The sequence below is a fragment of the Diaporthe batatas genome (assembly GCF_019321695.1).
Source record: "Diaporthe batatas strain CRI 302-4 chromosome Unknown Contig00005, whole genome shotgun sequence".
NCBI lineage: Eukaryota > Fungi > Ascomycota > Sordariomycetes > Diaporthales > Diaporthaceae > Diaporthe > Diaporthe batatas.
The window spans coordinates 942,887-965,081 of record NW_025408552.1 but is presented as its reverse complement, the minus strand read 5'-3'; the positions used below and the strand labels follow the sequence as shown (position 1 = coordinate 965,081).

The window sequence follows — 22,195 nt, the reverse complement described above, 5'->3', positions numbered from 1 at the left end:
TTGAGGTGCGGTACAGGAAGTATGGTTCATTCTTTGTTTTCTATAAAATCAGACTGCATATTGCCGGGCAGGAACTCAGTACCCAGGGCGAGGTAGATGTGCCTAACTGCATGCGTACAAGCTCATGCTTGTACAGATACACCGTTGTTGGGGCCGACGTCAACTAGTTCGGCTAGGAGCTAACGCAGTGCCGGCTGCAACGCCTTGTATGCAAAACAAGTGCTTTTTTTGGCTGTGTCGCTCGCTCCTGCCGAACGACGCGCCTGTGCAGCTTCTAACCTGTGCATGCAGAGATGGGGCGAGACAAGAGACGATCAAAGAAGCAACGGCAAAAGCAGTGCTAAGCTGGAGAATACCTACACCCCCACAGTGTCATCTCCCACCTGCTGCCGGCTGCTCGGTACGCAGATACTGTGGTACCTACGTACCTACATACCTGCCCGCCCCGGGTGGTGGTGGCTGTGGTGGTCAGCATCACACTCTCACCTCACAGGCACAACAGGCCCATGCCGATCCGATGCCTCCCCCAAATTCGATGCGCATGGCGAGGTTGCAGCGTGGGAATTTGTGGACCGTCGGCTCTGGTGTTGTCGGGGCCCTGGCCGGGCGTCCAATCATGGCTGCTGCCGGCGATGGGGCTGGCCCAGGCCGGGCGGGCCCTGCAGAGCTTTTCCCTCAAGTGGCCTCGCACACTGATGAAGCTACCTGGGTATACCCAGGGAGGCCCCTGGCAGCCCCAGGGACAGAGGTACTTGGGCAGCCCACTGCTGTGCCGCAGCCCGCTGTATCTGACAGGTTCTGGGCCGATGGGCGGCAACAAGGTTTGGCTGATCCTGGCCAAACAGGCAAACAGGGTCCAAATAGTGCGCGCCCTGCGGTGTCCTGTGTCTCTTGTCAGATGGTCGCAGCACCCTTCAGATTCCTGCCCGGTGTCTACGCTGTGACAACAAACCAGATCGGCTGGCACTTCCAAGATCTCAGACAACTCTGTCCAAGGCATTGAGTTCGAGGCTGTATCCCTCGTGTCAATATCAACCCGCCGTTAACTGTGGCCTGGACCCCCGCAACCGACCTGGTCGTTGGCCGTCAGTCCGTTGGGCCGTCAGCAACCCAAGATGCCCTCACAAGAAGCCGGCTCGAGCCCGTCCCCCGGCCCATCCTCAGGCTCACCAGCGGACCGTCAGGCCCAGGATGCGCAGGGAGCTGGAGCAACAAGCCCACCGAGGACAGAGCAGGAACTGGCCCAGGTATGCAAAGCCCGCCACGCACCGCACCAGGCAAAAAGCAGCACAGTCGACCCCGTCGCACTCGGCTATTTTTCCCAAACCACGTGTTCGTTCGCATCTCCCAAAGTTGGGGGACTCTGACGACTCAGACCCCCAGTTCATGGGCCCCTTCCGACCTGTCCCAAGACCCTGAGTTCTGCTTGCATCCTGCACCCATGTCCGACCCTGCATCCGCACGAGGTGAATCACAGTACCGAGTTGCCGAGTACGGAGTACTGCACAGAGAGTCGCGCCTGGACGGCTCTCGAGTCGCCTGATGCCCATCACATACCGTGGCCCCGCCCCCCGCACATATCATGTGCTGCTATCTATGCCAGTGTGCATTCTTGTATAGACCCCTTGCTAACAGCCAGTCTAGGCCTTCAAGGATCTCGCCCGGTGAGGAACCCTTTTGATTGTTTATCATTGTTGTTGTTCATGTTGTTTTACTTTAACTTTCAGCTTGTCCTCCCTCCCAACCTCCCCTTGGTTGGGTTTGATCCGCGTTCTGCAAGTCTGCAAGATCAACGCGCCGTCAAAGTCACATGGGCTGCCAGGTGCCTGGCCTGGCCTGGCCTGGCCGGAACTGTCCCGACTTGGTGGCGCGCTAGCAGCTGCTTCATTCTTTATCAATTATCAATCTGGAGAATCTAGAACCTCTTGCTGGCTGGCCTCTACCGGCCCTGGATGCGCCAAGTGGCAGGCAAATCCGTATTGCAATCCAGTCAGTGTCAGTCAGTCAGTCAGTCATCCACCCATCCATCCATCCATCCATCCAGAACACTGCCAGCCCAGGACAAGCGCCGTCAGATATGCCCTCGTAGCAAGTGCACGCACCAGCTTGAAATCTAGACCAGTCTCTTGTCAGTCCCGATGGTACCTTGGCGTTGGAATTCCAGGTGGCATTCTCCGGTTTCCCATCCTCGGCCACAATTGCATCTTTGGTCCGATGGCTTTTGCCAGCGCATTAGCATCTGTCCCCTGAGATGTGCATTGATTTGATGTCCGACGCTGTGTCCATAAGTCCCCGCTTTGTCTTTGCCATCCACAAGAGTCTCGATCACTTGGGTCGCCGCCGTCGCCGCCACCGCATCGCGCTGGGTCTGGAACATGCCGTCTCACGCGGATTTCGCCCCGTGCCACCTCATCACAGTCGAACCTGCGAAAAAGTCCTAGCTGCGCTACGCTGTGACAGCGCGGAACCTTTCCTCCTATCGTCCTCTACCCCCTGGCTCCCTTGTTGAGTAGATTGCATCGGTATGCCAGAAACCCCTGGGCAAGAAGCAGAGATGACGATCATACTACTTACTACACGGCATTCTTGTAAACTAGTCCTTCGCTAACAGACAATCTGGGACTACACAGCGGCGAGAATGCGGCAACAGCGCTCGAGAACAACCTGACAGCCTTGGAGGGCAAGATTGATGAGCTCCTTGCGTCCTTCGAGCGCGTGGCCGGTGAGTTGCCACCGGCGGGAAGCGCCAACGGTACCGGTACAAGTGGATCAGCTGGGGGTGGTGGTAGCCAGCACGCGTCGAACAAGTGAGCTTGTGCGTGCCAGGCCTGGCGTGGTTGGTGGCGATAGACTCGAGTAAAGAAACTCAGTGACTCTGTCTCTGAATATCAACATGAGAAGTGACAAGAGCATCGCCCCCCGCCCTCAAGAAGTCCACCTGGGTGAACTTCCATTTGTCAAAATTGCAGCACCGTGACGTCAATACTTAGCACTTGCGTATATATCTATACGCGTTGATGTCAGGCAAATTTGGGAAAAGAACCGTGTCGAGGGTTTGCTCCACCCATCTCCCAATGTGAGGACGATATGAGGTCAGGTACGGTCGATCCGATATAATTTGGGAAAGGTATGGGCTCACGCAGGAGCCAGAGTGGGCAGCATTCGGCCATCCCCTCAGGCCCCTCAGGGTAAGGCCAGTATCAGATCAACGCGGAACCTCGATGAGCTTCGAGGAGGGGAGAGGGGTCAAGTCTCAATAATGGCTGGGCCCTGTTGGAAACGGATCCGGCAACCACTTCATGCCTCAGTTCATTTCGGTCAGCAACGGTCTGCTGATTCAATGTTGTATTTCCGGGGAGGAAGCAGGGTAGGGGTAATACAGCAGGACAAGTCTGGCAGTATGGTACGCGGAGGTCTTCTGCGGCTACATCACAAAGTAGGCGAAGTAGGCAGCCGCCCTGTGCGGGACACCCAGGGAGAAAGAAAAGCAAGGGACGCCGAAGGGGGCCTAATAGAGCGACTGGATCATCGCCTAGGTCTTGCTGCTGATTCGACAGAGTCTCATCTGATGGCGGTGCGCCCATTTGCCAACGGAGCAAATAGTCCCCCGAGGCAATTGGTTCACGGCGCGGAACACGGGATGGTGCGCAATGCTTTTGTGTATGCGCATGCGCCCGAACACACAGCGCCCCGTGGGGGTCTCAATGTCATCCCTGACCGGTAACGACACGCGAGACAACAGACTTATCACGGTTCACTGCTTCTTGTTCGGGCCGAAGGGTACGTGCACAAGAGTGGTCGGTCGGTCAGGGGCCGCATCCGTGATCAATCGGCTCGTTAGAAGAAAAAAGCTGCACTATATCCTTGTCGGTGGTTGGCAGCCCGCCATTCCCATACCGCCTTTGTTGAGCCCATCCAAACATCCAAGTACAGCAGAGAGCCAGCCCTTGGCAGCCCGTGGCCTGATCATTATACAAAGGGAACAACCGACTTCCCAGAAAAAGAACGAACGCTGGCCATCCCGGATCCTATACACCACTCCTTTTCATGCGGTGTATGCGCGTCCTGTAGTTATTCTTGTGCCCTCGTACACGTAAAGTCCCCGTCCACCAATACACACTGGCCTGGGAGGGGGACGCCTCGCCCCATCCGCTGATTTTGAATTTCCCTTGACAGAAAAAGCAAAGCAACCTCGTCAGATATCGCCCTCAACAACCTGCGCGGTCCAGTCTTTCCGGATCTCCAGCTCCGTCAGCTCATCAGTCTTCTCGATGACCAGGCCCTTCTCGTTGGCCAGGTGCAAGAGGCAGATAAAACAGAAACTGGTCGAGATATCATCCATCACTGGCTTGGAATAGACCTTTTGCAGGCCGTTCATGACCTCGGTGAACTTTAGCGTAGGGTTCTCAGCCGAGGGTGGCGGAGGCTCCACGCTGCCCTCCTCTGGTGCAGACGGCGGAGGTACCTGAGCGATGTGTTAATAACTGTGCTGAAGTCAATTTTACGGCGTGATGGGGCACTTACCGAGTCAAGCTTCTCCATGTCCATTCCCTTCCAAAGCTCCTCCTTTAGCCTCCTCACATCCACCTTCTTTGCCACCCGTGCGTAGTTGACGTACTCGGGCCGCACCCGCCTGTTCTGGGTCACCAGCATAGTACCAAACGCCAGGTCCGCAGGGTTAGTAACCGTGAGACCATTGAAAGCGCCCGTAGCACCGATGGTCTCCATGGCCCTCTCGGGCGAGAATTGCTCACGCGCGTCGGCAAACTCGTCAATATCATCGTCGTCATCGAGGCCGCCGGCAAAGGGCAGTCCGTCGTCCTGGAAGAAATTCGCGTCGTAGTCGCCTTGTGGAAGCCCCATATCTTGATCACCGTCCTCGATGCTCTGCATAGGCGCTTTCTGTCGCGCCCAGAATGCCTCGTCCATCTCGCCTTCAGGCACGTTCGCATTGGCGTCCGCGTTGCCGAATCCCCCATGCCGCCGGCCAAAGTTCCGCCGGCGACCCATACGGGCTTTGGGCTTGAGGAAGAGGCTGAGGAGTTGTTTCGAGTTGAAATGCTTGTCGTCAGGGAGGAGGTTCCTGGTCTTGGACTTCCAGTCCTTCTTTGGTAATGATATTGTGGCGTTGGATGACGCTTGTGTGTAGAGAGTGTCGGCAAGAGAAGCATCGAGAGGAGACATAAAGTCGATCTCAAACGGCTCCTTCTCTTTGCGCTGCTTCGTTTGCACAGGCTTGTTGACATCCTTGATCTTCCTTATTCGCCAGTGCTCAGCACTTGCCCAGTTCTTCTGCAGTGCTTGGTCGAAGTATGCCAGAATGTCTTCGTGCATCCTGTCTGGTTTCTGCGGATGCATCAAGGAGACATTGAAGTCGTCATTCCCGTCATTGTCCATCATGTCATCTCCATCGCCCTCTTCCCCACCGTCGTCGCCAAGCCCGGCATCAAAGACACGCATTTGCGGTTCCAGCGCGGCTTCCTTCGCCCAGGCCTCACCCCCTTCGCCAAAGGCGACATCTCCTCCCATGGAAAAATTACCAAGGCCTTCGTCATCGTCAAATCCGAGGCCGTTGTCATCGAGGTCCATGCCGGTCTTGTTGCCATACCCAGCCTCGTCAGCGCCCCTCTCCTGCTCTTCACGCCAGTCATCAGGAGCTTTCAAGAAGGGAATATCCAGCGACCCGGATGGGTCTCCAATCTCGAACGTCTTGAGCGAAGGACAGACATCCATCTGATCCAGGCGGGATATATCAGGGAAGAATCGTGCCGCAAGAGGGGCCAGATCGATCTCGATATCTTCGTCTTCCTCCTGTTGTTCGACTGTCTTCATGGTGGCATCCGCCGACTCCTCCTCGTCCTCGTCGTCTTCGTCTTCGTCATCGTCGATATCTTCTTCGTCCTCACCCTGTCTCTTTCGCTTCTTCTTGGTCTCAGAAGAGTCCGCCGAGTCATCACTGCTGTCGAAGACGATTCGGCCCTTGGAGTCAATCATCAGATGATTTAGCAGCAGGCCCTTTGCTCCACCTTCGTCGAAGTCCGCCGAGGCCTTTTTGAACAAGGGATCGACTGCAAACTCCAGTTCGAACTTCTTGAGCTGCAAAGAAGCAAATGATGGCGCCAGTGTTGCCTCAGACGATCGCTGAGTCTGCTTAGAGGTCAGTCATGCACATGCCCGATTGATGCTGGTCGTATGTGGAAGATTTTGTCGACTGACCTTGCGCTTCGGCTTCTTGCGGACATTGCCATCTTCATCCAGTTCCTCTTCGTCGGTCTCATCGCCCTCGCCGTCCTCGCCATCGTCCTTCTTCTTCTTGCTGTCCCTACTGTCGGCCAGGCCACTGAGAAGCTTACCGGTCTCGGTAGCAACGCTGTCGACTCTGCTGGTGTAAATCTTGACGCAGCCGTCTAATGTGCAACTGGCCTTTTGGAAGTTGACGCCGTCGCCCTCCTTCAGCAGTGACATGTCGTGGAAGTAGTCAATCAATGCGAAGTTCCACGAGTTTGTGGCGTTGATCTTGTTGTCGGTGGCCATCTTCATCCATTCCTCAAAGTTGGCCAATATTGGTAAACGCTTCATAGGCGTCACCGCCGAGCCGGAGACCACGACATCGTCGTCATCTACACCGGCAGCCGCACCGGCACTGGCGCTGGCGCCTGGAGTGCCCCGCTGCCTGGCGCGTGGTGTCTTTTGTCGTTGGGGAGGCGAGCCGGGCGTCTCGTTCTCGAGGTCATTCAAGTTGACACTTGCCTTGCGCAGCGGGGTGGTGGCAGCGGCCTTCAGTTTGTTGACTTGGGCCTCCTGGAGTGCCTGGCGCGAGTGGGCCCGGCGCGCCTTCTCCTCGGCATCGTCGTTGAGGGGGATCCTATGTTACAAGGGTTTGGCGGTGAGCCTGAGGCGCGGCGGCTGGTTTGTTTACCATGGGCGGACTTACTTGACGGGTGATTTGAAGGGGGAATTCTGCATGGAACCAGAGGTGACCCTGCTTCCAGCACGGCTCACGCTGCTCCCACGGGGGTTCTGAGCAGGTCGAGGCATGGTCGCGGGGTTGTCGCGGGTGTAGCGACTGTGGTGGTCGACGTGATGGGGGTCGGATCGATGTCAACCAGAGCCGCCGGGCGGTCGCAGTCTGAATTCAAACAGCTGCAGCGATTTGTTGTCGGAGAAACGCGTCTGGCCCGCGGAGGCCAGGCTTACCTAAGGCAAGGAGAGAGGGGCATGGCCTTTGTACCCAAGTACCTGGACCGTGCACGTTGCCAGTGGTGTACTCCGTATATGTTAACCGAGCTCGCGGGTATGGTGACGGGGCCCCATTCGGCTGCAGCTTCCCCTCAGCCCAGAGCGAGCCCGCCTTGCCCGCCCTGCCCGCCTGACCCGCCAGGCCCGCCAAAACCCGCCAGGCCTCACCTTTGGACGGTGCAACTCGAAACGGGGACGCTGGGACGGTGGCGGGTTGGAGCCCTCAGCTGCACAGTCCCCCTTCAATCCGGACCCACGCGTGGAAGTCGCTCGATACCACGCTCCACTTGCAGCCGTTGCATGGCATGGTCATGGATTTCGTGCTGTCCAGCCCGTACCGCAGTGCTGGGCTCTGGGGTTGGATGGATGGATGGTCATCCCGCCTGCCCGCCAGCCCAGAATGCCTGCTCGGATCGATATTTTAGTCTCAAGCAGTGCTGCTACTAGCGAGTCCCACGCTTCCCCATGCCGATGCCAATTCTGATGCCGGTGCTGTGAGAGCACAGCCCACCGCTCCCCCGCGAGATAAGAGAGGCCTTCTCGAGACTCCGAGACGGTAAGCTTTGGGAGGAAAGCATGGCGTTTGAACCCCCTGGGTGCTGTGGTCCTGTGGTCCTGTCCAGAATCAGATATAGTCGCCCATTTGCCCCGGCCCCTTCTACTTCCTCTTGCTGTTATTAATACTGTGTGTCCGCAAACCTGCATCCCGTCGCGGCTGACCTTCCGCCACCCAAACCGACCCCCATCCCACCTGCATACGTCAGTCACAGCTACATACTGCATTCGGCCGGCCCAGGAACCTACCTGTTTGGGACTGCCGCGCCATCACCGACACCACCACTCAAGCCCAATCATTTCCCTGCCCTAGGCATCGCCAGAACCACCTGCAACCGACTGGTTGGCCTCCGTCCTTGCTCCGTTGCATTTATCGCCCCTAGAATCCATCTCGTTCATCCGTTCATTTGTTAGATTACCTCGCTGGCCGCCGGGCTCTCGTCTTCTACCTAGGCCACTCAGCTTTTTGCCTCGCTACTCCAACGACGCTTACATCCGAAACGTCCACCACCTCCTAACATCGCCAGAGCTCGCGTGCGCGCCTGTGGATGCTCAAGGCGGCCTGATTCCGGCTTTCACAGCCAGGTCCACCATGTGCTCGCCCTGTCAGACGGCAACAGTATGGCGAAACCAAAGAATGGACGGCTACGGCTCAATCCGAGGCCGTTATGCGCCACTGTCTTCCTCATGACCCTGCTGGCCACCTACTCCCTCTTCATAAAAGACTGGACTCCAGATCCGGCCGCACCAGCTAGCCTGTTTGCAAGGGATGCCGAGGATGTCTGCGACGATGTTCACCAGGCCCAGGACCAGTGTGCCTTCGTGCGCGCGCATTGCCTCGACGACGAGCCTGGCCTGGTCTCCTATCTCACTTTCTACTATTGTAGCCTTGGCAAGGTGAAACCCATTGCCTTTTCTCTTTTGGCTCTCTGGCTCGGCCTACTCTTCTCCACCATCGGCATTGCCGCCAGCGACTTCTTCAGCATCAACCTCAGCACCATCGCCAGTGTCCTCGGCCTGCCCGAGAGCCTGGCTGGTGTCACCTTTCTGGCCTTCGGGAATGGGTCTCCCGACGTCTTCAGCACCTTTGCTGCCATGAACTCTAACAGTGGTAGCATGGCCATAGGCGAGTTGATTGGCGCCGCTGGTTTTATCACCGCCGTTGTTGCTGGCTCCATGGCCCTGGTCCGCGAGTTCAAGGTCAGCAGAAAGACATTCGTGCGCGACATTATCTTCTTTATCCTCGCTGTGAGCTTCACCATGGTGTTCCTCACCGATGGTAAGATGCATCTGTGGGAGTGCGCCTTCATGATCGGCTTTTACGGCTTCTACGTCTGCTTTGTGTTTGGGTGGCACCTGGTCACCTCATCAAGGCAGAAGCGGCGCGCTAAGCAGGTGGTTGCCCACAACCACTATTCGGGTGCCTCTATCCATGTTGGGGACGAAATCGAGCCCTATCATGATGATCCAGACGAGGACGAGGACGACGGAACAGTGGGTTCACGCCGGGGCTCCACCCGCCCACCAGACATCAGCGCTTTAGAGAATGGCCCCCGGATCGACGCGGACGGGTCGTCGCAGGATGACGACGACGACGAGCAGAAGCGGCACATTGCTTCCGAGATGACGAGCAGCATGCGTGTCAACCGGCCCCGCGGCAGAAGAAGCCACACCACAATCACGCCTATCAGGCCGAGCTTGGTGGGCGCACTTGAGTTCCGGTCCATATTGTCCTCCTTACAGAGGTCTCGCAAAATGCGCATGGCTCCACTGAATAGAGGCTATTCTGACTATAACTCTGCCGGAATTTTGGTTCGAAGGAACACAGAGGATTTGCTACAATTTGGAGCACAGGACCACCCAGCACCCACAGCACAGCCGTCACTGACAAGGGACAGAGCCTTGTCTTCGGGGGATGCGCCTCGTAATTTCCAGAATGAAAATATACTGTCACCACCGCTAGTCAAAACCACCTCGGCGTCGGAGGAGACACTACAACAGCCTGGACATGCAACGCAAGGGCCGACAACCAGAAGTCCATCGATGTCAACTACACGTACGCGCGAAGGCAGCCTGCTCGTCCCAATGGATCCTCGTGCGCCTGGGGATGGCGGAAGGGAAAGAACGCCCAGCCCTGCAGTCACGACCACGAGAGATGGCCGCCTTGCTCCGCCCGACATTCACCAGCGGCTACCCGCGCAGTCTCCGGAGCTGGGTCCAGAGCAGTCAGAACCCACGAGGACGAAGGCATCCACCCCGGCGCTTTCTTTACAGATACCCAGCCCAAAGCTGGGGCCAAGTCAAGCATCTTCGCCCTCCTTATCGCCTTTTCCAGGCTATCACGACTCGCCCGTGCAGGATGGCCGACGTTCTCCCCAGCGTGGGCGGCCACATTCGATGTTGCTGCCACATCCGACACTGGAAGATGACCATATCCCGGGCCTTGATCTTCCTGAATCGCCAAGGCCTGTTAGATGGTGGCCTTACAACGTGTTGCCACCCCCGCATGTTCTCTGGCGAACCATGTTGCCGACTCTGCAGGGTTGGCGAGAGAAGAGCATCTGGGATAAGTTGTTCAGCGTCTTCTCGACACCGACAGTCTTCTTTCTGGTGGCTACGCTCCCAGTGGTTGAGACCGAAGATCACTGCGACGATCTGCCCGCGGAGGCCGGTGTCTCGTCGGCCCAGACCCCCAGTGGTCTGGGTCTTAATCCTCCTGCTATCTCTGTCGAGAACCAAGCAGCGATACAGCCAGAAACTGAGTGGCAAGAGTACCGCAGACGCGCACGGTCCACGAGGTCTCGATCATCAAGTGCTTCAAGATACGCCTTGAGTGCTGGTGTTACTCCCGAATTAGCACATCTACAGGAATTCCCAGGCCTCCGACCTCCGTCGTCAAGCGCGCAAACCGTGCCACCAATTGCGGTAGACGGCCCGGGTTCAGAGCCCACAACACTTGATGATGAGCCTGGCGGTTGGAACAGGTGGCTCCTTGCGCTTCAGCTATTCACAGGCCCACTGTTCACGATGTTCATAATCTGGGCTAAGTACATGAATTCACCGATGAAGACCTTGGTGAAGATGGTACTATATTCCCTCCTCTTTTCGCTCATACTTCTTGCTGTGTTACTTCTTTCCACTACCCCGGACAAGAAGCCACGCTATCATTTCCTCTTCTGCTTCCTGGGCTTCATCATCTCGATAGCGTGGATTTCAACGATCGCTGAAGAAGTCGTCGGAGTCCTCAAAGCGGCTGGCGTCATCCTCGGTATGTCCGAGGCCATCCTCGGCTTGACTGTCTTCGCCGTGGGTAACTCGGTCGGTGACCTGGTTGCCGACATCACTGTCGCGCGTTTAGGCTATCCTGTCATGGCTTTGTATGTCCCTCTCACGTCGCCGGCTGCATCTTGCATGTTTTAATTTGCTGACAAACTCCAGATCTGCCTGCTTCGGCGGCCCCATGCTAAATATTCTCCTTGGCATCGGACTTGGAGGAACGTACATGAGCATACAGGGCGCAAAACACCATCACAAGAAACATCCGGATGAGCCCCTGCACTATAAATCGTACCATATAGAGGTCACGGGCACCTTGTTCATATCCGCCCTCACGGTACTGGTGACACTGGTCATGCTCCTCATCTTGGTCCCAACAAATAAGTGGATGATGACCAGGAAGATTGGTATCATCTTGATTACACTGTGGACTGTGAGCACAATTATCAATGTCATTGTAGAGGCTACGGGGATATGGGGTGCAGTGGCTTGAAGGGGTTCAACAAGAGCACAAGTAGATATATTTATAAGTATTTTATTCATTCTGTTGTATTAAAGGGGTTGAGTGATGGTTTGGGCTCTACCATAGACTGTGCCTTAACAATAACTAATATCCGAAAATACAACTATCTAGGCAGCTCTACAAGCTATTTAAGTTAAGTAAATAAAGAGTATAATTAAAGTTAAAGTTAGTATTACTACTTTAAATATTATTATTATAAAGGTTACTAATTAAAATATTATTATAATTATTTTAATATAAAGTTTCTATAAATATCTTTTTAATATTAAACTTCTTTTAAACTTCTTCTTTAAAAGTAATATTTTATTCCTACTAGTATATTATTTTTTATATCTAGGTGGTTAAAGAGAAGGAAGGTATGAAGGCCTATATGTTGATGAAGTTCTAACTAATTAGAAGCCTTTTCATAGTTTGGAACCGCTTATAGTTAGCGACTTGCTTACGGTTGGCTTTGGGCTTACAATTAGCCGACCTATTACCGTATCTTTTTGAGCACTTGTAAGAAGGGTGTCCAATCGTTGAATTCGCCCACGGTGTGTAGATAGGTAGGTGCTGTCTCTTGGAGACCGTGAGGAAGGCTTGGCGGATGACCTACGTCACCAACTGGGCTGTTGAGCTCAAGAGCCACATTGTGGTTGGTGAATGTTTCTTCGCCCGCCATCATTGCTTTCATGCAATAAGTCCTGTCTTTGGGCAAGACAGTCCGGGGCGTTACCTCTTTACACATACTATCACCACCACAGGGACACCTGGCAGAACTCGTCATTCGAGAAAAGCATATGTGCATTTTTATATTCAGTCAGGAATAATGAAAAGGGTCCAACTATATACAAGAAGGAAAAGTGTGTCCAGATGCAGCAGAGACATCAAGTCTATCACCTTCCTCTAGAAGAAGCCTCTTGTCCACGTGTATATCTCTAAGTTTCTCCGCGCGCCCGTACCCGGATCTCTATGAAGCTGAGTCTATCATCTTCTCCGCTCACTCACATGATTGAGTCTGAAACCTCTCTAAGCCGTGAAGGTGGAGTTCAGGGTGCCGAACTTGATGTTGCTGTACACAACGCTGGCGTCCGGGTGGGCTGCCTCGACGGTCTCGGGCAGGCCGGCGGCTGGGTCACAAGTTCCACGAGCAACACCAGGGCCGCTCTTGTCAGGGGGGTAGCTGCTGTCAAGCCAGTTCATCGAGACCGCGTGATCGTCCCACTGCGTTATTATATTAGCATTTGTAGAGACTAGTAGAAAGAACTCTGGATTTTGGGGGTTACTCACGATAGAAAGAACGAGGACCATGCTCTTAAGAGCCTCACCCATCTTGGCCAGACCTCCCTCTAAAAGTATGTGTTAGCGACCTACATCAGATCTTTAAAGGGGAGATTTGTACGTACTTTCGGCGAAGTAGTTGTTGTCTCCGAAGGCGGTCTTCTGAGCTTTGCAGAATCCGTCCGTGATCGAGTTAGTTGGGTCGACTCCGGCAATGCTCGACATCGAGTTGGGAATGGTCTTGCCGTCCTGGACGTAGAATCGCTTGATATCGGCCAGGGTGCCGGCGTCGGTGCCGTCATCAGTGATGAATTGAGTAACGACGGTGATTGGCTTAGACGTATCGACGGTCAGGCCCGTGCCGTAGAAGGTCTCGTCGCCCATACGGAAAGAGTTGAAGTCGCAACCATCCTTGTCACACACACCGGCATACCGGTTGTCACCTGCGCCGCAGTCCACCTCGCTCTCGCACCTCGTTTGCCCGTCGACAGAGCACGGGTGGGGGGTATATGCAGTTGAGACGAGGTTGGCCTCCCAGATATCCATCTCGGGGCAGCACGAACCTGTGTATTCGGGTCAGCCATCAGGAGAGTCCGGGGGGGTTGAGGGGGCAGGGTCATATCTGCTTACCGTATTGGCCTGTGCCCGAGTTCTCATCGGTTCCGTTCCATCCCTGGCTATTGGCCTCGCCGTTGATGAACTTGACATCCTGGGGGCACTGGGCATCACAGTAGCCTGTTCCGTACTTGGCGCCGGCCTTGTTGGTCTCGTACGCAGACAGACCACCATCGGCGGACATCTGAGCGAAGTAGACAGCACCGTTGAGCCCGCAAGGCAGGTTTGACACGTCAACGTCGAAGGTGAACTCCTTGTTCAGCAGGTTGAACATCTTGTACTCGGTCTCAGACTCGAGCAGGTACATACGGGAACCGACGTTCTTGCCGTTGCTGTTCGTCTTGACGAAAGACAGCTTAAGGGCACCGGACTCCGGGGTGGTGATCCCATAGGTGGCCTCGTAGTCAGCACCATCAATCGCGCAGTTCTTTGCACATGTCGCTCCATCAGGGCACAGGGTTGCGTCCCATTTGTTGCCTGTGTAGCAGTTGGTGTAGCCCTCGAGGCTGTGAGCCCATCGCCAGTTGGCGTCAAGTACGGCAGTGGTGTCCTCCGTGGTGCAGCCAGACTCAGTACAGGTTGAGATGGGCAGAGAAGGGTGAACCTCAGGCGTGTTGGTGCCAGCTGTTGGAAATCAGTATATGTCTCAGAGGGCCAATTCGGTGGTTATTTGTGGGTGGCTTACCTTGCTGGCCGAGGACGACCGAGGCAAAGGAGAGAGCCGCAGCTGATCGATACATCGTGATGTAACGACGGTGGAAGCGAAGCACACAGAGAATTGAACAAGAGAAGAAGCTCAGGGAGTGGACTGGTGATGTGCCAACAACCAACATATCCAAACTCAAAGCTATGATGCCCTTCTTATATAGCTGTGAGCAGCTGGCGACCACACCCCCGTCGACCCCTTTCCCTCGAGGTTGAACCGGCTCATGGCCCTTCTGTTCCGAAGGTTAAACTGCCCAGCCAACTCTGTCAGCTGTCGATCCCCGCAAGTAACGGAAAGCTACCCCGTCGAGGAGGTCGTCGAGGATGTGGAGAAAGCGCAGCCACAGCCGTTGGCCGGCGCGAGGATGCATGGTCTCCCGTGGCCCGCGACTTGCCCACGATGACGCCGAAGACGCGGTAGCAGCAGCGAGGCCCCCACCGGCTGGGAAGTATTAAGGCCCAGGTAGGCGGCTAGTGGGTGACATCCCATGAGGGACAGCCTGGCGCAAATTGCAGTGGTAAACGATCCATATGGCAGTGGAATGAGACTCTGCGTGGGTTTGGCCGGATGGAGGAGCTGGGACGATTGCGATTGGAGGGAGAGTCCCTCGAGGGCGCATGCATTGCCGATCATATGAGTAGGGCCTGGGAGTCCAAGGCGAGATAGATTAAGCGGCTCGGAGGCATAGGACCGAGAAGTCATCCGCCATATAAACATTGCCCGAATAGGTCGAGTGCCCATTACCGCGCAGTGCCCACTTGAAACGTCAGTAGCCGTCCGCCAAGGCCAGGCTAAAGAGGAAACACTCGCATGTCGGTGGTCTCGTGCATGGGATGGGCCTGTCGTCCCGCAAATCCCCAGTCGATAAAATCTGGGGTCTGCCGGCGCCATGCAACACGCCACAATGTCTCTGAGACAAGCCTTGATATTGATGAGCTTGTAGTCACCAAGACCTGTGCCGAGCTGCCTGCCGAGCTGCCCAGCGGCTGCCCATGAGTGAAGATTTTTGCAACGAGATCAGCTTCTGGGCCTCTTGGTGATCTGCTGCTAAGCACTGTGCCCAGCGTGATAGATGAAGAGGCTCAAGACCGTTCGAGACTGAATGTTTGTGTCTGCCAAGGATGCAGCATTTCACCACAGTGTGCCTGTGCTGGCTGGTTTGCTGCCCCGCTTGGCAGCGGCCGCGTACATGTCTCGAGACGCAGGTATGCATCTTGTCGGTGGCACGGTGAAGCAAATAGGACTCCTTATTAGCCCGAGGTGGCACGGCACACCGGGCAATGCGAGCCGGAGGTGATCATTTGCGAGGCTGCTGGATGACCGTGGAAATCCACGAGTTTGTATCGTTGAGCAAACCCTGGGGAAATATGAAATGGGAAATGATCCTCGCCTCCGGGAAAATTACCTGCGCGTGGAAAAAGCGTCCCTGACAGCCTGACAGCCTGAGAGGTTCCTGAGCAGGAGACAAGCGATTTGGCCAATGCGCACCCTACATACACCAGGCAGGTCCCCACTCACCCCTGAACCCTGAGCCAGGAGCATCTCAAGGATCATCGATCCATCCTGCCATCCCTGGCCAGCACCAGCACACTCACGGGTCACCAGCCTCCTCTGAGATCGACATTCAGCCGTCTTGGAAGAAACATAGTCTTTCCGCCCATATTGGCAGGATTGTATGTATTGTCCGTCGCGGTTGACCGAGGCTGTTCCAGGTTCAAGGCTCCCGCGTTCGTAAGCGCCTTGCCCCGGATTGGTTCTCGCTCGCGGAGCGCCACATCGCCCACCTCAACCTCAACCCACTTCGCCCTCCCTCATCCACATCATGAGCCTCCGCTCCTCTTGGACGGTCCGCCACGCCGCCGGTGAGCCACTGGCCGTTGTGCGCGTGCGCAACCTCCAGACCACCGTCGTGGGGCCGCAGGACGCCTGGGGCCGCGCCAAACTGCAGCAGCCTCTGCTCGTGTCCGCCGAGCTGCACTTCACCCGCCCCTTTGGCGCCGCCGTGGCCGCCGACAATGTCACCAGCGGCGACACGGTCCACTACGGCGAGCTGAGCAAGCTGATCCTGGCCTGCGCCGACCGCTCCAACGACCACGCCTCCCTCGAGGGCGCCCCCAACATCGACCTGCGCGTCCTGCTCGAGATGATCTGGATCGTCCTCACCGGCCGTAATATCGACGGGACAGATGCCGAGCCGGAGGCTGCCCCCCTTCTGGACCGCTCCCGCCTCAGGTTCATCTCATTGACCGTCTCCTTGCCCAAGGCCTCGCTCTTGGGTGAGGCCGTCAGCTTGACTGCCTCCAACGTCTATGCTCCCTTCTCCGTTGGGCCCTCCGCCCTGTCCATGTACGGTCTCTGCCTCAAGCTTCACAGGATCAGGGTGCCTACTCTGGTGGGGGTCAACAACAACGAGAGGCAGGCCAAGCAGTTTGTGGTCGTCGACGTGGAAGTCGACAAGCTTGATTATTATCCAGACATCTACTGCGAGCTGGAGAAGATTGTAGTCCAGGTACTGTACCCTCCTCTTTCTGTCCAAGTCTTCGACTGTGTGCCCTCTATGGAAATTACTCCTCATGTTGACCGTCTTCTAGTCACTGGAGAAGTCTTCTTTTGAGACGCTAGAGGCTCTTGGTGCCCACCTGACAAGCACCATCGTGAGAGACTTCAAGCCCAAGCCTGACGAGCTCTTCACCGGCGAGGAGGGCTGGCAGGTGAAGGTCAGCATGGAGAAGCCCACCGCCGTTCCCTTTGCCGATTGCCCGGTCGTTGAAGTCCGAGCTTCAGCAGCGGTCATGAACGGCACCAGGTCACACCGCTAGACTGGAAGTGTACCAAAAGCCTGATGGGGCCAGCCCATGATTCTAAGCAGGCCAAAATCGCATCACCCCACCCGACCGGGCGAATCATATTCATCTCCCTCATCGCTCGTCGGCATGCCTCTCTGACAGCGAGGGATGTCACCTTTAGTGACTCGCTGCACAAAGTCCGGATCGGGGTTGAACAGCATGACATGAAAGTGCTCCACGGCATGGATCGACTTGAGGCTCGGCGGGTTCTTGAACCATATGCGCTATGGTCTATGTCAGCTCGTGCTCTTCTCCCGCCAGAGGCACAGCATCACTGACCTTGTTTTGGCACACACCGGGCGAGAAAGTCTTGTCCACGAAGGCCTCTATCTCGGCCTCAGTTTTGTGGTCGTCAGGCAAGTCAAACTTGGTCCAGACCACCAGATGAACGATACGTTTATCGAGTCCATAGGGCCAGTCGTTCATCAGAATTTTGAAGTCATCCTGGCATTCGAATAGCTTGCTTCCCAGGGGCGTGACTGGCTCGCTCCAGCGCAGCCTCTTTCTCAACATGAAGTTCATGACACTTCCGTGGTCGCGCTTCAGCTGCCAGGTGTACTTGCGATATTTTCGCAGGTCAGATGGCCATCTTTGGAAATCAGCAAGCCTTCCCGTACGAATGATATCCACCACCTGTGGCCAGGTTTGCACGCGATACTCATCGTCGGGTGTTCCGATGATGCGGACATCCTTGTTGCTGGCACCACGCAGGAATTCTGGACATTCATCCTCGCGGTCCTCTGGTGCGATGTTGACTTGCCAGTAAGGCAGCTGTTCAGGGTGTGAGTAGCTACCCATTGTGGGATATGAGATGGGGGCTGTCTCTTGAAGAAATTCTCAAACAAAGCGGTCTCCGCAGGTAGGGATAGTAATGGAAGGAGATAATTCTCAACCTGTAGAGATAAGCAAGTTGTGTCTTGGCCCGACTGCCCCTTATTGTTTGCCCTGAACCAACGTGCTCCGACAACAGTAAATGGGCAGGGTGATCAAGTCAGTGAATGCGGAATATCACTCGAGGTGATTGTGCGGAGTGCTGCCACGGAGCAGCCTCGTTACCCAAAACAAAGCGGTCATGTCAAAAGGGGGCGTCGGCCCCCGCGAAACTCGCCCGGACGTGGAAAGAGGCACTTGCCAACCTGGGCTGCGGGAGATAGGTAACTGATTGTTCATTCACCTAGCATAGGACGAAGGGGAAGGGAAAAGGGAGGATTAGGTTCGAAAGAGAATGGTTCCCCACGTGGTGGAGGAGCATCGGTGTGGAAGGACAACGAGACGAGCGGCCCAGAGATTACGCATGGGACGTGGACAGCAAAGCGGTTTGCATTATTGGCTTGCCGATCACCCAACGATACCTGCCCGGTTGCCTGGGGAGACCCGGCAGCTGGTGGGTGGGTGGAGGGGCGAGAAACCCGATGGGCTGGCTGGCTGGTTGGCCTGCTATCAGGTAGCTATCAGCACAGGATATGAAGTTTCACGAAACATCACCGTATCGTGCATGTGCGGTTTTGGATGGTGTTGAGAGACAACTGCGCCAACCTGCCCCCCTGTAAAATGGCCTGCAGTAGTGCTTTGTGCCCAGGTACCGTGGGGGTGGACACACTGCAGCAGACAGAGGTCAGTACCACTCAACGGCGGCGGCCAAGCAGTTTTGGGAGGCTCTAGAGGGGGCTTGCGGGAAGTCTCGCACTGGGCTGGGTCTTGGCGGAACGAGAGCTTGGCCTCTGATTGCTTGCTGTTTCTGGTGTACTACAATCAAACTCATTTATTCCACCTTGTCTGTCCTACACAGGTACTCAAGTACCTACTTAAGTACCTGGTCTAATAGATCTCATCTCATTCCCACGATATCACTTCATTTACCCCATCAATCTCATCTCATCCTATATTATTAAATCTCCACACACTTTACGTAAACACACCAGTGTTTCACTTCTCTGTCCATCTCTTCCACGTCTTCACCACTGTGAACATGCTGAACATGCATGGGGTTTTCTATCCCTACCTAGGCTACCGCTGCACAGAGGAGGAATTGCAACGCTCAGCTAGACGCCCTGTTGCTTGAACAGCGTTTAGCATCGGAAGTGGCTCTCCCAGCAAATGTAGGTGTTGTGAGCCGTATTGGGCAATTGCTTCTGCTATTCATGGCACGTGAAGCCTGGAAGAGTTGCAATACAAGTGAATAAACTATTGCATCAATAATGCGATAGAGTCAGGACCACTGGTTCCGTTCAAAAACTGTTTTTGTGTGTTCAAATCTTCAATGTGGCAGATCAGGACTATTTAAGTACCAAGGTATCTAGGCAATCCATGATTCCAAGGTTTCAAACTCTGCTCGGGTGTCCTCTATGCGGGCGGCCCGGCATTACTGTTTCCAACGCCCTTGTATGACAACCTCCTATGGGAAACCTCCCATAGTCTTACATGTAATAGACATATAATACATCTCTGACAGGATAATCTCCAATCTCTTGAGAAATATTCTTTTCAGTGAGCACTTGAGACTTGTGGATATTTCTAGGGGCCAGCTTTATACAGAGTAACAGACCATGCATAGCAAATCCACAAGGACTCTGGTGTAACACCTTGTAAGGTTTTGTAATTGTGTGGGTGATTTGGTTATCTATGTCAAGGAAGATATCCGTCATGTTTTGTGTACCAGCATGCACTTTTGTTTTATTCACATGTAAGCCATCCTGTACTGTGACATAGGAAAGCTTCAAGAATGCAGAATTGTTGATACATTCAGTTCTTAATTATCATAATTAAATAAGGCTGACACGTCTTTAGTTGGGTCAGAATGCCCTGAGCCTTGCCAGGTCAAGACTTTCTCGAGACCTGTCTCTCTCCATTGTTATTGTTTTCTTCCTCCGACCACCTCGTATCCACAGTATGAGCCCTCTTCTCACACCTCCGGCTCCTTCGGAGCCCAGCAGCCTAGCTCCTCCCGCAGACAGCTAGCAACCAACCTGAGAACGCGTCCTTTCCTACCCTGTGGCATGCAGAATGTTGTGTGATTACACCGTGTGCCCCTTATTCGGGGACAAGTCGGTCGCGTCACTTCTGGGTAGGGTCTGTGCCCAAAGACATGGATGGAGTCGTGCAAGAAATCTGCGCTGGTGACAGGCATGGGCCTTAAAACACCAAGCGTTGGGAATTTCACGTCTCGGTTCTCAGTCTTTGGGGGAGGGACAGTAGTAGTTACAGGACGGCAACGGCATCCGGAAATGTGAAGCAGCAAGCAATGACTGACACCAGTGATGATTATTCACCTAGTAATGATTCAAAATCGCTTCGGGAACGCTTTTGATCTTACGAACGTCATGATGCTTCTTTACACCTGTGAATCACACCGTAGTTGTCGGTCACCTGCTCCAAATGCTTGTATTGATTGATCCATCAAAGAATACTAGCTCTGAAAGTGAAATAGCCCACAACATGGAGTCTACCTGGGACACTCACACTGTGAGCTCGATGATGTAAAAGGGCTTCCCGCCTGAATCGGTCTGAATGAGCTCGAGACTGAGGCCATCCTCACATGGGTCCCCATCCAGCGGCTGATGGGGTAGAAGTCCACAAATATCTCTCGTTGATGCGGCTTCTCTCTGAGGGGTTCATGGATTTGAGTTTTCACATCCACCTGGGCAGTGAAAGTATTCGAAGTCATCATATTCTGGGGGTCTCTTGCCAAAATCGATCGTGTCCTTGGGACAGTCTTTCATGCGTCCCGAGCTAGTTATCAAGCTAACAACCAGAATGTCCTTTTCTGTGTGAATGCCGAGTTGACCCAGAATGAAATTATCCATGATAGGCGCATATGTATATGCCAACCCCAATAGGGCTCCTTCAGTGCCTGAACATCTTCGCTTCAGTTGTATGCTGTCATAATCTTTCGATGCAGGGTCTCCCCCAAGTGGCAACACTCAGAAGGGTGATCCAAGCCATACAGAGCACATGTGCAGCAGGGCAATGTGGGGTGAGGACCGCACGACCACCCACTCTGGGATCCAATCCGGACACCTCAATACCCTCTTGACGCATATCTTCTAAGTTGCATGTGCGACGTGTTTGTTGCAGGACTGTGATCACGGGTGGTGAATCCAGCCCGGCTTCCCACCTAGGTCCCTGGTCACTTGGCAGAACAGAACGATGGCAGGCAGGCTGGTAGACAAGCGCTAATGATCTCTCTTGTGATATGGAATAGTCAAATCTCAGTGTGGCCATGCGTATTGCAGTTGCATTACGGGCTTTTTGAGCTCTTACAGCTCTTGTCAGTGGCTTACTTACAGCCCCAAAGCGGCCGAAGCTCCACACCACACGCATCCTGAGGCTCTCCTCGTCGCCTTGTTTATTATTCCATCCGGTCTGTCTCACCTCATGTAATAGGTCTCCTAGTCCTATCTCATACCATCTTACTGCGGCTGACTTCGTCTGTGCTCACATATCTTAGTGCAATGCATCACCTTCTCAGCTGTGAAGCTACGTGTCCAGCTCTCACTTGGACCCCACCGTAGCTTGCCTCGCAGCGAATAGCTTCTACCAGCTTCACAATGTGGCGCATTAGCAATGTCATGTCAGAGACGGTTATCCGACGGTAGCGTTGAGGGAGTGACACACCCCCTCCTGTCTCCTGGGCATGGTCAATCTAATTCATACGAGAACGGATGGGCCCCTGTCGGGGCGGGCCCAGTCCATGGAGACATTCTAGAAGCTATTGACCGTTGGCGAAGCAGCTCGGAATGGTACCCTCAACTGCCCGGCCGAAGGGGACTAGAAGGGGGCCCACCGCTGGTTGCGTCCGGGAGTTGGACGTGGATGTGTCGGCAGGTCGGCCGCCCCTTCGTGGTGGCCCGGTGGGCATGGCCTAGCGAAGCATGGGCTCCCCACGTGGGGCTTTTTAGGGGCCAGGGGCATGAGTTGACCACTGCCACGACCATATGCCACACACAGTACTCTGTACTGAGTAGCAGTAGTACCTACAGTACATACACATGGATACATGCAACAATGCGTGGTGGATCGCGATGCTCGACCACGGGCCGCCCGCGCCCGCGCCCGCCTCCGAAACAACACGAGAACCTGTTGATGTGCATGCATACCGAGTCCTGGCTGGCAGAGCAAGACCGGATTTGCGTGCCGGAGCTCTGTTGTTGTCAAACGCCACCCTCTGGTCGTTGC

The 22,195-nt window shown here is 54.9% G+C and overlaps 5 protein-coding genes across 5 annotated transcripts; 2 read left to right on the top strand and 3 right to left on the bottom strand.

Annotated features, from left to right (window-relative positions):
• Nucleotides 1-4,195: 4,195 nt before the first annotated feature.
• On the bottom strand, nucleotides 4,196-7,038 carry KVR01_005020 (condensin subunit BRN1; the record flags this gene model as incomplete). Its single annotated transcript, XM_044793219.1, has 4 exons — nucleotides 4,196-4,465; nucleotides 4,525-6,147; nucleotides 6,217-6,865; nucleotides 6,935-7,038. The coding sequence occupies 4 exons, from the start codon at nucleotides 7,036-7,038 to the stop codon at nucleotides 4,196-4,198; spliced, it is 2,646 nt and encodes an 881-aa protein (XP_044645465.1).
• A 682-nt stretch (nucleotides 7,039-7,720) lies between these two features.
• Nucleotides 7,721-11,708, top strand: KVR01_005604 (uncharacterized protein). The gene is made up of 2 exons (XM_044786283.1): nucleotides 7,721-11,171; nucleotides 11,233-11,708. The coding sequence occupies exons 1-2, from the start codon at nucleotides 8,416-8,418 to the stop codon at nucleotides 11,561-11,563; spliced, it is 3,087 nt and encodes a 1,028-aa protein (XP_044646049.1). The 5' UTR covers nucleotides 7,721-8,415; the 3' UTR covers nucleotides 11,564-11,708.
• Nucleotides 11,709-12,358: 650 nt separating this feature from the next.
• KVR01_005078 (uncharacterized protein) lies at nucleotides 12,359-15,685 on the bottom strand. The gene is made up of 5 exons (XM_044790630.1): nucleotides 14,154-15,685; nucleotides 13,484-14,092; nucleotides 12,979-13,416; nucleotides 12,863-12,921; nucleotides 12,359-12,796 (listed from the first exon to the last, which is right to left on the bottom strand). Exons 1-5 carry the CDS (start codon nucleotides 14,299-14,301, stop codon nucleotides 12,602-12,604), a joined length of 1,449 nt encoding a protein of 482 aa, XP_044645523.1. The 5' UTR covers nucleotides 14,302-15,685; the 3' UTR covers nucleotides 12,359-12,601.
• Nucleotides 15,686-15,694: 9 nt separating this feature from the next.
• KVR01_005431 (uncharacterized protein) lies at nucleotides 15,695-18,550 on the top strand. The gene is made up of 2 exons (XM_044792933.1): nucleotides 15,695-16,683; nucleotides 16,766-18,550. The coding sequence occupies exons 1-2, from the start codon at nucleotides 15,997-15,999 to the stop codon at nucleotides 16,991-16,993; spliced, it is 915 nt and encodes a 304-aa protein (XP_044645876.1). The 5' UTR covers nucleotides 15,695-15,996; the 3' UTR covers nucleotides 16,994-18,550.
• KVR01_005417 (uncharacterized protein) lies at nucleotides 17,056-17,818 on the bottom strand (the record flags this gene model as incomplete). The annotated part of the gene is made up of 2 exons (XM_044791597.1): nucleotides 17,056-17,244; nucleotides 17,300-17,818. The coding sequence occupies 2 exons, from the start codon at nucleotides 17,816-17,818 to the stop codon at nucleotides 17,056-17,058; spliced, it is 708 nt and encodes a 235-aa protein (XP_044645862.1).
• Nucleotides 18,551-22,195: the final 3,645 nt, after the last annotated feature.